Here is an 11,381-nt window from a genome sequence, read left to right as displayed (position 1 = left end):
AGCCGTTTGGCTATTCAGAAAACTACACCACCCACAAAGCCAAGCAAATACCAGGAAGTGTCAATCACGTTTCCTTGGTCACAGTGAGATTGGTCCGCCGTAGGTTTCCGGCTGCACTTTAGAAGAGAAGAGCGGCGTCGAGACCATTGGGAAGACTAAACACCACCGCCTCCAATATCTATACTGTACAATGAAACTGTTAGCAATATATCCGTCTCTCGATATCCGCTTCGTCACGGTTGTCTTGCTGGTAAGAATATATATTTTAGCCTTTTATGCACTGCTATTTAGCTTCAACAGCCAGCTAGCCCCAGCTAATTAGCGTTGGTTAGCCTGCCGCTGTATGGTTAGCTGCTAGCTAACTGATGAGCCTCTGCTGACATGAGAGAGACGTGGCTTTTAAACTGTCCTACACCACCAGGGAGTCGGATCATTGCTTGAAGTGCAGTTATTGGGTTCAGTAAGGAGGCCCTTGGACTGGGTTTCGCCAAACGTATGCCATAACTAATCAAGTTACCCAGCTGCAATGTCAACTCAGCCGGTGGTGTTAAATAACGTTAGCTGTAGTGTTGTAACAAGTCATAATCCTTCTTATCTAATCAAGATGTTTCTTATATAGAAAGGGCGTATATTGCAAACTTGTATGTATGCTTTGACTAAAGTTGGACTCCTGATAACTTTAAGGGGGGGATGAAGCATCGAGCTAGCATTAGCCGTTACCACTTATAGGGTACCAATTTTGATTACAATCGTGGTTAGTTTAAGCATTGTATTTATTGAAAGGGATTATAAGTTATGTTTGATCAATATTTATATTTCTTTGTGTAACGTTATGGATGCATACATTTATTGTCAAACCATTCGTGTCTCTGAATGGTGCTCGCCGGTTCATGAATTCCTCTGTTGTGGCTCATTCTTATTGGCTGTCAACCCGGAAATAGGCATTACGCAGCTGTGCTGCTGTTTGTGAGAGTTTTGGGCCTGAAAGATAACTTTCCTCCGAGTTGCAGAGCATTGTCTTCATCGGCCTAACCACAGCAAGTGTGCTATTTCATATCAGTTTGCAGCTGTGTCATGCTATATGGTATAAATGTACTATATCTGATTTTACAATGTTGAGACTTTCTTTTTTCACAGTTATTTTAAATGAATTGTATAGTTTACAAAACTTCGAAAAGAACACAACTCTAATAAAGAACTTAATCTAGCCACATTCTTGGTCTCACTGGCTCTACTTTATAAAGGAATATACATATATGTATATCAAAGTATACACAATATTAGACCATATTTAGAGGTTGAGCAGAAGAAACATCTCTAATTACTGGTTTCTACTACTATTGCTACTGAGGGCGGGGCAGCCACCTTCCACTGACTTTATGGCCCCCCAAAGATAAATGCATACATTCAGGAATGAATTCAAACAGTTACATACGTGGGTTGGGATACATTTGAACTGTTAGGAGAGCGCTTTAGATAGAGCTTTGAAACGACCCTTTCTATACAAGTCTAAGTTGGGAAAGAGTTAGGACATGTACAACAATGTTGCATTTCTCACCTCATGTACCACAGTTTTAATTGAGTTGAAGAGTGTTGAATAACTGTAAAACGTTTACATGTATTCAGTAAATATTTTCTATACAGCTAAAACGATAAGTCTGTTAAATTTAATAGAAAGAAATTGCAACAACTATCATCAGTAAATATGTTTTCCATGCACAGATACGAAACAGTAAATTGTCCCAGCCTCTCTATCGTTTGGATAAAACATATTCATTTTATAGACTAGATTATTCATTAAAATGCAGAACTAATTGAACATAAATCATCTTTAAAGAAATAGCATTTAGTTTCAGAGCATTTTAACATTGGAACAACTCAACTAAATGAAGGACAGTTGAATTTGAGAATATGTTTGTGTGTGAGTTTATTTACATATTGGGTTATCCAGTAAATCATTAACTACTGTGAGCGTTGGCTATTTTACTATTGATATTGATGTACGTGTCAGTAACTCTTTCAGGAAGGACACCCATACATCCTGTTTGACGAGGATCTGGAGTTAGAAATCACACCACAGATGGAGTGATAGTGCAGGCATACTTTTATAGGTTACTTTAATAAGTGTTGAATAAAGTGGCTGCCAATAGAAAGCCACCGTACTTTTCCCAATGACGCAAACAAATATGGGATTGCACTTTTCGTGTCAATAAGTTATTAATTAAAAATAAAGTTTTAATAATGAAGTCCAGTTTAAAATAAGTTATGTAATAAAGGAGCTGATTCAGGCTACACCTACATTTGCATCAACGTCCCTTTAACATTGGTGTTCTTTTCCCCATTTCGCCCTCAAATATTTAGTCTTTACATTTATTTCAGCTTTGCAATCGGAGCTGGAATGAATTGGTAAATCATACTTATTCCCTTATTGGTTTATATATTAGTTTATTTTGAGTAAACCAGAGAGGGAGATGCACAACGAACAAATGGCTACTTTCTTATCACAAACCTACTAATATAATTAGGCCTACTGCAGTACTCGCTCATGTTGTCGAACGGATAACCTTTCAGAGAAAATGTGTGACAAAAGCAGGATGTTTGATAGAACTGTGCATTATCATTGTGTCTTATGGCCACATATATGAGGAAGGAAATATGACACATCTATGAAAGATATTTAGGCTTAACGGTCAACCCCCTGTAAGAAATGGATGCAGCTCTACTGTACCGTGTTTTGTTCAACTTTAGCGACAAAGCATGTAATAAATACTCTAATCGCAGGTTCATGACAAACTTGTTCTGGATAAACTGGTTCTAGACAAACAAGACATATTATAAAGCAAACCATTACATAACAAAAGCATAGGTCTTCATCAAGTGGCACATGTTTGTGTGACTTCCTGACCATTTCCTTTATATTTACCATCTGTGTGTCATCATAACCTTCACTTCATGGATCAAAGTGAAGGGAAATCCCTCTAACACTGTTTGAAACTTCAGTCCAAATGTACATAAAACACACAACACCCAGGAGATCATGAGAGCATCATTTGCATATTGCTTTGCATTCAAGATGACAGTGTTGATGTTATATTGTATACTTAGCCCAGCTCTAGGAAAAAGCCTGGGGTGGACACAGTAAACACTGGTTGTGCGGATTAGCAGTTGCTTCACTCTCAAGTCATTTAGGTCCTGCATTTCAAGAATTATATGTAGATGCAGATGTGATATCTCAAAATCTTGTATTCCCCCCCATATAGTTTTCTTAACCAGCTGTCGGTGCTTTTATGTTTTAATGACCTTTTTATCTGTACCCTTTGTGTCTGTAGGCGATGGGCCTCTCTACTCCCGGACAGGCAGAAATCACCAGTCTGGATTCAGCCAACATTGATGACGTCCTAAGTAAGGCATCAGACTTTACTCTGTAAAACTGAAGGGAACCGTATTTTGTGAAATTCACCGATTGGCCTTCTTGTTGAGAGTTGGATGCAAAGACCTCATGACCAAGCTTGCCATAAGGACTTGAGATTGGAGGAAACAGCTTATTTCCTGGTATTTTTCTCACATGGGTGTGGCCAAGGAAGCTTATAAGCATGTCAAACTGTCTAAATGTTCCTTTACTACTCAGTCACATCTTAGTTTAACACTTGAACTCAATTGTCTCAAAGAGAAAGGTATTATGTTTCCCTTTATCTTACGTCCACCTAGGTATTTAGGATTTGTCTCACAACTCTGTCTCAGTTTTTGTTTGTCTTTATGCACGTAATGAGCTCTTGATGTGGATAGCACCATTAAACGTTCTTATTTCCATCCCACACATATGTTCATATTGGCCACACCCGTTGCTGTCAGATTGTCATCAGGCCTCATACAAATGTTTAGTGTTAACCTAATGTGGTTTCTCAAATATTTGCGTATCATGGAAATAAATGTAATCCTATTGTTAAAGGTCCGACCTTATTGTAAGTCATTGGCTTTTTTATACGAAGTAAATATTTAAAGACATTTCATCAGAGGGTGGTATGATGGATAAATAATGAGCTACGAGTCAGTAACAAAAATGTGGGTTTAACATTGATAACACTCATAACGTAATTAGTTTATCCAACAAAATGAACGTGGGTGTATTTAGAAATGTTAAGAGGCTTATTTGAATTTCCTGTGTGTTTCCTTGCAGATAACGCTGCGGTGTCGATAGTTAATTTTTACGCAGACTGGTAAGTGTGTTGTTTCTCTCCCATAGTCATTGGACTTCTCTATATTTTGTTAAGGATGTTAAAATGAATGTTGCTCATGATAGAGACATTCCCTATGAATGCCACACTGACACGAGTATAATGAGATTGCTGTGATCTGCAGTAAAGATTTTGTGGATTTATTTTGAAAGGATTTTTACATTGATGTTTGTTTTAATCTCTTTAAGTCTAAGTAGTGAAGCTCTAATAGTCGAAAATCATTGTCAACATTGATATGCTGCAAAATGTAGTCCAATATACTCGGTAATCTATTCAATATACATACAAGATATAGAAACAGTTTTGGCCTCACACCACCTCCCCTCCTGCAGGTGTAGATTCAGTCAGATGCTCCACCCAATATTTGAGGAGTCTTCTAACATAGTGAGGGAGGAGTTCCCTGAAACCAAGCAGGTGGTGTTTGCCCGAGTCGACTGCGACCAACATTGTAAGTATTACTAACTTTTAATTGGATTTGAGTGTTTCTTGTTTGTTTAACCTACAGCACAACATTAAGACATGATGAGAAATACCAGTCAGGAGTTACCAGAGCCTTACTGTCTATTCATTTCTACTTTCTTCCACCTTTTAAAGATTTTAACATTTGAATGTACTTATTGTAAGTCGCTTTGGATAAAAGCGTCAGCTAAATGCAATGTAATGTAATGAATACACCTTGCTGCTGCAACTAAATCAATTTCCAAATTTGGGATCAATAAAGTACCAATCTATCCATCTATTGGATCAATGATGTAGAACAAATACAAGTGGTCTAATCTTAGAAATGTTTAGATTCAAATGAACATATTATTTAATTATTTATCATTTATATGATGGTTATTGTCCGAAATATTAGTATTTCTATTATTAAAATGTGTTTTTTGTTGTTTATGGTGATCTGATGCCTTAAAAGACTTAAACACTCTCATTTCAAATATATATATATATATATAGAAGGTAAAAAGGTGCACATACACACTCCCTGTACATTTGATGCACATATGTACACATAGATGCCCAGGACACCAAAGCACAGACACATAAACCGCCAGCCTCAGCCTTTTGAGATAAGCAAATTAAAGAGAATTATTGATGACCTGCAAACTGTTTGAAGACTAATGACAAAACTGCTGCTTCCTGTGAAGACGGGAGGCTTAGAGACCCCCCGCGGGGAGATTGACACCTGCCACACCGACACACACACTCGCACTCATTCAGTGTGTGCAGGGAGAATATTTACTCTTGGCGGGGGGGCAGCTTTCATGTGGGAGATCAGAGCTCAGAGCCGACTGAAGGCAGTGTTTTCAGGTTTAACCGCCGTCTCTGTCCCCGCTCCTCCTCATCCTCCCGTCCCCATGTGTCTTTACTCCGCTGCTTCCTCTCCATCAATTGATTTGTCTTTCTTTACTTAACTTTTCCCCCACCCTCGCTGTGTAGCGGACATTGCCCAGAGGTACCGCATCACCAAGTATCCAACACTGAAGATGTTCCGCAATGGGATGATGATGAAGAGGGAGTACAGGGGTCAGAGGTCGGTGGCGGCCATCGCTGACTTCATCCGCCAGCAGCAGGTCAACCCTGTGAAAGAGCTGCAATCCATGGAGGAGATGAATACTCTGGATGTGAGTGGAAAGCCTGCCCACTTAGAAATATCAACAGTCATTTTAAACACAAAAAAGTCATTTATTTTCTCACTGCTAATGTTTGTACTCTCTTTTCCCACAGAGAAGCAAGAGAAACATCATAGCTTACTTTGAAAGTAAGGACTCGGAGAACTACAACACATATGCAAAGGTTGCCAACATCCTTCGAGATGACTGCACGTTCTTGTCGGCCTTTGGGTGAGACAAAACGCCATCTATGTTTTATTCTTAGATGAATTCTTCGATTTGTATTCATCCTAACATTTTCCTTTCTGCGTTACTCTTATAGAGCCATATCTCAGGCCGAGCGCTTCAGTGGAGACAATATCATCTACAAGCCCGTTGGAGAGAGCATCGCCGAAATGGTCTACCTCGGATCACTCACCAACTTCGACCTGACCTACGCCTGGGCCCAGGACAAGTGTGTGCCTCTGGTCAGGGAGATCACCTTTGAAAATGGAGAGGTTTGTTCCTGCTTTAACGATTGCTTTCTGGTCTGATGTTAGATGTGTGAATCTGGATATGTAGAAGTACAGAGATATTTACACAAAAACAGCCTGGAGAGTATTCATGGCCTCTGAGTAGCCCATCTGCTGAGCCACAGAAAGGCCCTGGCTCCATCTGTCCGTGACGCTTTGTGTGTGTATTTGTGTTATCAGGAGTTGACTGAAGAAGGGATCCCTTTCCTCATCCTGTTCCATGTGAAAGAAGACACGCAGAGTTTAGAGAAGTTCCAGCATGAAGTGGCTCGCCAGCTCATCAGCGAGAAAGGTGAGCCTGGCATTTAGGATTGTGGTTACCCATGAGTCAACCAGTGTTTGTTTTCAGAAGTGGTCCATGACATCATTGTTTCCTCTTCAGGGTCTATAAACTTCCTGCACGCAGACTGCGAGAAATTCCGCCATCCTCTGCTCCATATCCAGAAAACTCCCGCTGACTGTCCCGTCATCGCTATAGACTCGTTCAGACACATGTATGTCTACCCCGATTATAAAGACCTCAAGTAAGTACCAACCTTCACTTTCTCCTTCAGATTTAGTGTAGATGTGAAGTAATCTAGTTCTTAAAAATGCACATTTTTATCAACGTATGATAAATAATTAAATGTGTGGTCTTTCCAAACAATACCAACATCATATACTAAGATAAGATAAAAGATACTTTATTGATCCTAGTTTGGGAAATGTTTCCTTCACAGCAGCATAGATAAGACATAGCACATGACTTGGAAGTAAATAGAATTAAATACAAATAAAAGAACGATATACATATCAGCAGTAGAAGATAAACAAAATACTCAAAACACTGAAGATATACATATCAGCAGTGGAAGGATATACAGTATATCTGCAGACACTGTGCATCACCCATAAACATTTAGAATTTTTTTTTTTTATCTCAAATGGTATTTGTGTCCTACAAAAAGAAGTTGCTAAGTATAAATGAAAACTTGAACAAATGAGAAAATCAGCTGAAATGAACACATGAATCATCCACGTATCAAATCAGTCTGATATATTCAGTGTTCTTGCAGACATTTTTGAACAATTACTGCCTGATACTGATACCGTATGTGAAATTGTTCATCACAAGATCTCCTTAAATTAGGTTGATTTCATTACACGCACATGCACACACACACACACACACACACACACACACACACACACACACACACACACACACACACATACACACACACACAAAAATATGTGCGCTTCACAACAGAGAAATGTCACACCTCCTAACAAATCTGTGCTTTATGAATGGGCCAGGACACCGGAGCTAATGTGACATGATTTGGCACGTGCAATAAGTGCTAAACTAATCCAGTATAATCTAACTTAATCTTATTTATTCTGCCCCCTACCACTCGGCCTCCCCTAGCCCCAATCAGAGTCTGATCAGATAGACAGAAGCCCCCAGGACTGACCAGCCCTCCACAACCTAATTACATCACATCACCCCCGCATGTGGCACACAGCTTGTAATTACATTAGCACAGTGTATGTTATATATATATGTATGTATATGTGTGTGTGTTTGTGCATGTGTCTGCATGCTGCTGTGACTGGGGATCTGTGATATGACAACAGCTCATGACCTGTCGTTAATAAGCGCACTTCACAGGAAAGCGTTGATATGGATTAATGCTTCTTCATGTCTTCATGACATGTCCGCAGGGACTGGAGTCCTCTGCTGCTGCACCGAGCTCTTTGTCTCGCATCAACTCTCTCTACTGTCTTTATGGCTGAACTGTGTGTGTTGGAATGCCTTTGTCCAACCCACAGTCACTGGGCCTCATGCAACAACCACTCATACCAACAGGCTGGTGTTCGAGAGGCCTGTTCAAGGGATTCAAGTGAATTTTTTGCCTTCACTAATTTCTACCACAACACCAGCCACTGTATGATATGCTTTAGTCTTATCTCCCTGACTCTTAAATCCCTTTGACTATATGGACCCACTTCCTGTTGGAGCTATGGCTCAGGAGGATGAGAACGTTGTTCATTTCAGGGTTGATGATTTGATCCTTAGCTCTTTTTCAGACTGCAAGATGGGAAGATATTTAAGTCAAAATTGCTCATGTTCACTTGTGTTTAAGGTTGAGTTGTTAAGCAAATGATTCACAAAGTTGGGAAGGTCATGTCAGTGCAGTTAATATGCCATGCAGGCCCCTTCCTCTTTATCTTTGTTATAGTACAGCCCAATTTTGGACAGCTGTACTGTGACATCTTCTTACTGTCTCAGGTCCCATAATACATCTATTAAACTCGGTGTCAGATCCGGCTGAATTAGTATCAGTAGGCCTGATGCTCTGCAGTGTACTTTTGTCTTTTCACTGTTGGAGCAGAACAGGTACGCCTGTAAAGTTGGGCGGAGGGGTCAATTGTGCTTATGACTAAATCTCACAATACACACACCTACTCATGTATTGGCGGCACCCATCAGGCGGAAATTATTCATTTATAACCGGTTTGTGCAATTAAGTTAGATGTAGGATACGATTTAAGGACACAAATAGGTTCCTGCGTCGTGTTCAATGTTTGCTTCTGTGTTTTCTTTTCTCCCAGTATCCCTGGAAAGCTGAGACAGTTTGTGCTGGACCTTCACTCTGGAAAGCTTCACCGAGAGTTCCACCACGGCCCCGACCCCACGGACAGCACGCCTGGACAGGTCAGACGGCGTGACACACTCTGCATTCACTGAGAGTTTAGTTTATTTGTTTATATTGTTGTGGACAGTCCCCATTGATCCACCGTCACAAACAACAGTAAATGGGGCATCTTTAGCAAACATTGCTAATTTCCAGCTGTTGTCCCCGGCCAGATGATAATGGACGCCCTTAAACTCACAATACATCAACAGCATTAGTTATAAAACAAAGGATGAAAGACAAGCAGATACAGGCGAAAGGATAAAAGAGAACAATAACATGCAAACAACACACGTTACTACATACATGTCACATATAGCACATAACAGAAACAAGGTGCAACATCCATGGCTTAGCATCATCATGTGTGTCTAAACTGTTTGTTCTGGCGTCCCCCCCCCCAGGAGGAGACGGGAGGGGAGGCGGCCAGCAGCCCCCCGGAGAGCTCGTTCCAGAAGCTGGCGCCCAGCGAGACTCGCTACACCATCCTCAACCGGGGCCGCGACGAGCTGTGACCTCAACAGCCTTTCAGAGATCCTGTGACTCAATGCCACGCCCCAGGGTCGGGGGGAGGGGGGGGTTGGGACAGGCCAGCGGGACAGAACAGCAACACCCAACACCCTTACTGAAGAGAGAATGAAGAGAAGAAACAGTCCATGACACAACCATGTTGGAATAACCTATATTTTCATAACTCTTTCATGTACAATTTTTATTTTGGATCAAAAGGAAGGGGGGAAAGAAGAAAGTGTGTGCGGGCAGGGGAGCAGGGCATTAGGACATCAAGAGAAGTCTTTTTACTATTATTTTTTCCGGAGCTTGTAAATATGTTTGTGCTACATGGGAGTCTCATCGTTGGTCTAAATTAAATGCAGTTTTCTTTATTTTATTTTATTTCTTTTACATCACCCTGGCTTTTTGTAGAAGAAAAACCCCCTGAAGAGTTCCCTCACTCCAGTCGTACGGTTCTTATCTGTGGGTAGTTCAGCCTGTCTGATGAGAGATGTGTTTTTAGTCTCCTGGCTGCATCTCAATAATATTACCAACTCTAGTCTGATGCACTTGTATAGCACAAGTTATAAGAAGTTTGAAGTAGCTTTATCTCCATATCTTCTCCAAAAACGGTAGTTCTGAAGGAATAGAAAACATATTTTTAAATGCTTGATTGGGGTAACATGAAATCAAACCATGAGACAGAAGATAAAGATACAGAGCTACTCCAGCCTGTTGAGATGCACCCCCTTCTCTCCCTGGTACTAAATGCTTCTAGATTTCGATGTCTCTTACAGTGCTTATAAAAAGTATCGCCCCCTTGGACCTTTTCATGTGTCGCTGTTTTAAAGCACTGAATCACAGTGGATGTAATTAGGATTGTATTTTTTGTGGTGAGTCTTTTGGCCATCATAAGAAAACCTAAAACTCCAATAAGACATCCTCCCTACCGTAAAGCCTGTTGGTGGCAGCATCATGCTGCTCTTCTGCAGCGCGGCCGCCTTGCCTCTGACGGCAGAAGGTTAAATAGATGTCTGTTTTCAAGCAGGACAACCCATATCTAAATAAAGCCAAATCTAAAAGATTTAAACGGAGAATGTGAGAGAATTAGTGTTTGATGTGTAAAGCTGTTACAGGCCTAGTGAAAAGACCTAAGGCTGTAACTATTGCCAAAGGTGCCTCTATGAAGTATTGTCTCAAAGGAAATGGATACTTACGCAATCAGGAATTATGTCAATTTTGTACCAAGGAATCTAAACTGCTGATTACCTCCACTACTGTCAAACATTCAAAGTCAAAGGGGGCTTGCTACCTTTTTAAAGGCACAGTATTTGCCATGCCACCTCAGAGTTGTTTTTCCCGGGAAACTAAAAGAGGAACAAATGTTTTGCAATGATGTACTTTTAAAATGGTAAAAGTTCATGAAATGGCTGTTTTTGTTGTCAAATGTGTCATCATGCAAAAGACTTCCCAGTGTTTTAAAAAAAAAAAAGAAGCCGCGAGACAAAAAGGGAAAACCCATTCGACGAACGGTGGAAATTTAAAGTCGGCCACTTTATACAAGTTCTCTTAAAACTGGTTTTGTCTCTTTATATGTCTTTGAGGCTTTGGTACATGTCTAGATCCCTGAGATCTCCTGAGCATGAATAAATGCAAAGCCAGGTTAAGAGTGCGAGGACCCCATTGCTAAGTTTGTAGTGAGTGTCCTGCCCTTCCATAGAGGACAACAGAAGCCTGCATCGTACAGCCAACCAACAGGAGGGGGGGATGCCATTTCTAAACCAAGTCATCTCAGAGGGGGAGAGGAGTTGAAAAAAAGTAAATTAAAAACCATTTTACAGGATATTGTGTTGT

At 40.5% G+C, this 11,381-nt stretch overlaps 1 protein-coding gene across 1 annotated transcript; it reads left to right on the top strand.

Annotated features, from left to right (window-relative positions):
- The first annotated feature begins 60 nt into the window (after window positions 1–60).
- On the top strand, window positions 61–11,370 carry erp44 (endoplasmic reticulum protein 44). Its single transcript, XM_034228162.1, has 11 exons — window positions 61–250; window positions 3,330–3,402; window positions 4,178–4,217; window positions 4,568–4,683; window positions 5,673–5,857; window positions 5,961–6,076; window positions 6,168–6,342; window positions 6,538–6,649; window positions 6,740–6,881; window positions 8,953–9,055; window positions 9,440–11,370. Exons 1-11 carry the CDS (start codon window positions 191–193, stop codon window positions 9,548–9,550), a joined length of 1,233 nt encoding a protein of 410 aa, XP_034084053.1. The 5' UTR covers window positions 61–190; the 3' UTR covers window positions 9,551–11,370.
- Window positions 11,371–11,381: the final 11 nt, after the last annotated feature.

The sequence above is a fragment of the Gymnodraco acuticeps genome, unplaced genomic scaffold (genome assembly GCF_902827175.1).
Source record: "Gymnodraco acuticeps unplaced genomic scaffold, fGymAcu1.1, whole genome shotgun sequence".
NCBI classification, from domain to species: domain Eukaryota; kingdom Metazoa; phylum Chordata; class Actinopteri; order Perciformes; family Bathydraconidae; genus Gymnodraco; species Gymnodraco acuticeps.
This window is presented reverse-complemented; position numbering and strand designations above follow the sequence as displayed.